The sequence below is a fragment of the Bison bison genome, unplaced genomic scaffold (assembly GCF_000754665.1).
Source record: "Bison bison bison isolate TAMUID 2011002044 unplaced genomic scaffold, Bison_UMD1.0 scf7180017864492, whole genome shotgun sequence".
Lineage (NCBI taxonomy): Eukaryota > Metazoa > Chordata > Mammalia > Artiodactyla > Bovidae > Bison > Bison bison.
The window spans coordinates 4205175-4209967 of NW_011495051.1; the positions used below are offsets into that span (position 1 = coordinate 4205175).

The 4793-nt window shown below is 52.4% G+C and overlaps 2 protein-coding genes across 2 annotated transcripts in view; both read right to left on the reverse strand.

The window, feature by feature from the left end:
• The window catches only part of PTPRS (protein tyrosine phosphatase, receptor type, S), a 261020-nt gene that overhangs the window by 208516 nt on the left and 47711 nt on the right, over nt 1–4793 (reverse strand). The window lies entirely within an intron of this gene.
• Nucleotides 3705–4793, reverse strand: part of ZNRF4 (zinc and ring finger 4) — a 12283-nt gene continuing 11194 nt past the window's right edge. The window contains exon 3 of the mRNA XM_010828457.1: nt 3705–4792. Coding sequence (XP_010826759.1) covers nt 3705–4792 — 1088 coding nt within the window. The remainder of the gene's footprint in view (nt 4793) is intronic.

Genomic DNA, 4793 nt, shown 5'->3' on the forward strand with positions numbered 1-4793 from the left:
CCTCTCTGCACCCCACCCCCCCCCACACACACACACCAGAGCCATGACCAAGAGCCTACCCTTTGCCATCAGCCATCCAAGAACAGACTCCCTTTTTTCTGAACTACTTTGGAGGTTCCCAGCTAGGTTGGGAAGTGCAGATAGCAAGACACAAGTGAAAAACACTCTCGTGGGTTTCGCTGGTGGTACAATGGATGAGAATCTGCCTGCCAATGCAAGGGCATGAGTTCAGTCCCTGGTCCCGGAAGACCCCACATGCCACAGAGCCACTAAGCCCATGTCCCATAACTGCTGAACCTATGCTCTAGAGTCTGTGCACCACAACCACTGAGCCCATGTGCTGCGACTACTGAAGCCCATGTGTCCTAGAGTCTGTGCTCTGCAACAAGAGAAGCCACCAGAAAGAGAAGCCCAAACATCGCAATGAAGAGTAGCCGCTGCTCAACACAGCTAGAGAAAGCCTGAGCACAGCGATGAAGACCCAGCACAAGCAAAAAAAAAAAAAAAGTTAAAAAACCCACTCTAATGTGTGAAAAAGAAGACATTTGACTAAATACAGATATTCACTCATGAAGCCACTAAGAGCAGACTGTGTCCAAATCCTATCACCTATGCTGTGCCCCCGAGAAATTCTATACAACTTTCCCTCTCAGATCTTTCTGACCACGCTTGCCCCAAGTTAGCATCCGCCCCTTCTTTGTTGCCCAGAAGACCCTTTCATTGACCCAAGTTTCTGAGGAAAGCTTACACTGGGAGCTGAAGAAACACCGTTATCTATTTACCATAAAATTAAATCACATCCACGCTGGTCTCTGAATCCAACTAGAAATTAAAAGAAACTAAAGGGAAAAAAAAATAAAAGAAACTAAAGGAGGCAGAGGCGTACTTAAAATGATACCACATGTGTGTGTGCTAAGTCACTTCAGTCATGTCCGACTCTTTGTGACCCATGGACTGTAGCCCTCCAGACTCCTCTGTCCATGGGATTCTCTAGGCAAGAATACTAGAGTGGGTTGCCATGCCCTCCTCCAGGGGGATCTTCCTGACCCAGGGATTGAACCCACATCTCCTGCATTGGCAGGCAAGTTCTTTACCACTAGTGCCAGCTGGGAAGCCTGAAATGATGCCATGGGGACACCCAACTGACAAAACCCAGATCAGGGGCATCTCTGCAAGATGAAGGACCCAGTGGCCTCAAATAAATAAACTGCAAGGAAAATTAAAGGGAGAAAGATGGCAGGAGAAGCTCTGGATTAAAAGAGACTTTGGACACACCTCCTGGTAGTCCAGTGGTTAAGAATCTGCCTTGCAATGCTGGGTACCCAGCTTCAATCCCAGGCTGGGGGACTAAGATGCCATATGCCACAGAGCCACTGAGCCCAAGTGCCGTGGTTACTGAAGCCCATGAGCTCTGGAGCCCTCACACTACAACTAGAGAATTTGTGTGCCTCAATGAAAGATCCCATGTGATGCAAGGAAGATCTCGCAAAATGCAAGCAAGATCCCAAGTGCCACTGCTAAGACCCAGTGCAGCCAAGCAAGTAAATAATAAATTAAATACTTTTTAAAACCTACAGAACCAATTTTTAAAAATAAATAAAAAATTAAGGAGACTTAGGAGACCATCAGTGACTCTAGATTCTATCTCGGTCCTGCTTCAAATAGCCTAAAAAATCGTACCATAGTATAATAAATGTGCACATTTCCACTTGCTCCCTGGATGAATATTCAACACGATTTAGGAATCATTATAGCATCAAGGTGGTGCTAGTGGTAAAGAACCTGTCTGCCAAAGCAGGAGACACAACAGACCTGGGTCAGGAAGATCCCCTAGAGAAGGGAATGACATCCCACTCCAGTATTCTTGCCTAGGAAATCCCATGGACAGAGGAGCCTGGCATGCCAGTCTATAGGGTCTCAAAGAGTTGGACATGACTGAAGCGACTTAGCATGCATGCACGCATGAGGAATCATTTCATTCTGGACTTGATACTGGAGTTTGTGAGGTTGCTCTTGAAGGGGTCTTATCTTGTAGAGCAGGGTGTCTCCTCTCAGCACTGTAGACAGTCAGATCAGATCATTCTCTGGGGTGAGACCCTCCCAGGGGCTAAGAGGTATGGAGCAGCATTCTTGGCCCCCACCCACTCGATACCAGAAGGCCCCCAGTCATGATGACCACAGATGCCCCCAGACATCACTCAGTGTCCCCGGGGACACAACATCCCCACCACAGTGGAGAACTACTGCTTTAGAGACACACACTGAAATATCTGTAGGTGAAAAAAACATCTGGAATTTACATCAAAATAGCAAGGGAGGGGCTTCCCTGGTGGCTGAGTGGTAAAGAATCCACCTGACAATGCAGTAGACACAGGTTTGATCCCTGATCTGGGAAGACCTTACGTGCCTTGGAGCAAGTAAGCCCATGTGTTACAATCATTGAGCCTATACTCTAGAGCCTGGTAACTGCTACTACCAAGTCAATGTGTGCCAACTACTGAAGCCCATGTGCCCTAGAGACCGTGCTCTGCAGCAAGAGAAGCCACTGCAAGGAGAAGCCTACACACTTCTACTAGAGAGTATCCTCTGCTTTCCACAACTAGAGAAAAGCCCACATAGCAACGAAGACCCAGAGCAGCCAAAAATAAAATAAATAAAAACGTTAAACAATATATTTTAAAAAACAGCAAGGAAGGAGGAGAATTAGAGGAGACAAGAATGACCAGGAGTAGATCAATCATTGAATCTGAGGGATGGGTACACACGGGACGATCCCCTGGAGGAGGGCACAGCAACTCACTGCAGTATTCTTGCCTAGAAAATCTCATGGACAGAGGAGCCATGGTCTATTGGGTCGTAGAGAGTCAGGCACGACCAAAGCGACTTAGCACAGCGTGGCAGCACAGATAAATCACTGAATCTGAGTGATGGGTACATGTGGGGAGTCATCGTTCCGTTCTTTCTACCTGAGTGTGTTTGACACTTTCCACTATAAGCAGCTGAAATGATGAGGAAATTTCCATTGAACCCAGAGTTGAGTTCATCATAACCTACTCACGGTGCCCTCAAGGTTGAATCAAACGTGCCTTGCTGGGGATTTCCTTGGGCGGCCCAGTGGTTAAGACTTTGCTTTCCACTGCAATGGGGTGTGGGTTCGATCCTTGGTTGGGGAGCCCAGGTCCCACATACTCAGTGGCCAAAAACTCAAAACGTTAAAAAGAAAAAATGCTATGCTGATGTAAAATGTCAACGCTCAGGGAAAGCTGGGTGAGGGGTCCATGGGAACTGTCCAGAGCCACTTTGCAATTTTCCTGTAAAGCTAAAATTATTCCAGAGTAACAAGTTTATTGTTTTTTAAGGTTTAAAAGAAAGCGAATATTAGGAATCAGGCCCTGTGAACCCAGGATTTGAATTGAGGCATGGTGGCCCCGTCACAGGGCCACCATGGAGATGAGGTACATAACGTCCCTGAGAAGACCACCCTCCCACCCCCACATCCCCTAACTCACCCTCAGATACCAGGAGCCAGCCTTGGGCTCAGCTGGGACTTGCCAGACGGATGGCATGAGGGACTGGGCAGCCCCAGAGTAGCCAGGGGGAGAATCCGCTTTCAAACCCACTTTATTATCTAGTCTCCAGGCTAAAAACATGCCTTCCTTCCACCCTGCCCGCCCAGATCTCTACCAGTCTGGGGCTGGCGGGTCTCAGTGGCGTTCTGGGGGCCCCTCCAAGGGCGCACTGGCATCGGCCTCCCCCACAGAGGTGGCACTACAGTGGCGCCGGGAGGTGGCTCGGGTCAGCAGAGCCAGCCTCCGGGAGCGCAGCCGGGCCTGGACAAGCCAGGTCGGCGTGTGGCGGCCAGACAGCGAGGAATCTTCCTCGTCCCCGTGGCTGTCGACGGTGGAGTCAGAGCTGTCCTCCGTGCCGGCCACTGACTGCTTGCACATGGGGCAGGAGCGCCGGACAACCTGGGAGAACCAGGGGTCGATGCACTTGCAGTGGTAGGTATGGGAGCAGGGCAGGACCTTGAGGCGGTCGCCTTCCTCGTACTCATCCAGGCAGATGGCGCAGAGGTCGTTACACCTGGTGAAGGTGCGCACCTGGGCCCTCTGGGTGGCCTGTGCCTTGACTGCCTGCCCGCTGGCCCGCCAGCTCCAGAGCCAACGCCACAGACGCTGCAGGACAAAGACAGCGCTGGTGAGCAGGGCCAGGGCACGGCCCAGCACCCAGGAGACGGCCAGCACCGGGTGGCAGTCCAGGTCCGGGTGGGACGGGTAGTCGGGCAGCAGGACGACGTGGGCCGCCTTGTCGCAGCGCGTGATGACCCGCAGGTCCTGGGAAGCAGCCTCGCCCACGAACACTGAGGGGATGGCGATCTGCTGCCGCAGGTCCTCATACACGTGTGCCATGCGCACCAGGTCGTCGGAACGCACATTGTGCACAATGGCCGCCTCAAAGCCGGCCCGCTGGGCGTGCAGCACCTTGAGGTCGAACGTGCAGTCGTAGCGGCGGATCAGCACGATAGCGCCCAGGGAGCCGTTGCCCGGCCGTGGGCCCTGGATAGGATGGCATGCATTGGCTGGCTTGGCCTCCATCAGGTAGCCTCGCACGCCCCCGGGGGCCAGGGGCGCCCCAAACAGGGCTGGCATATCCGCAAAGTCCACCATGCTCGAGTTGCCATCCACCACGGCCCGCACCACCGCCTGCGAGGGAGCAAGCAGCCCCAGCAGCATCAGCGAGATCCTGACTGCCCCCAGGGCCACAGCTGGTTGCTGCCGCCCCATGGCTGGGGG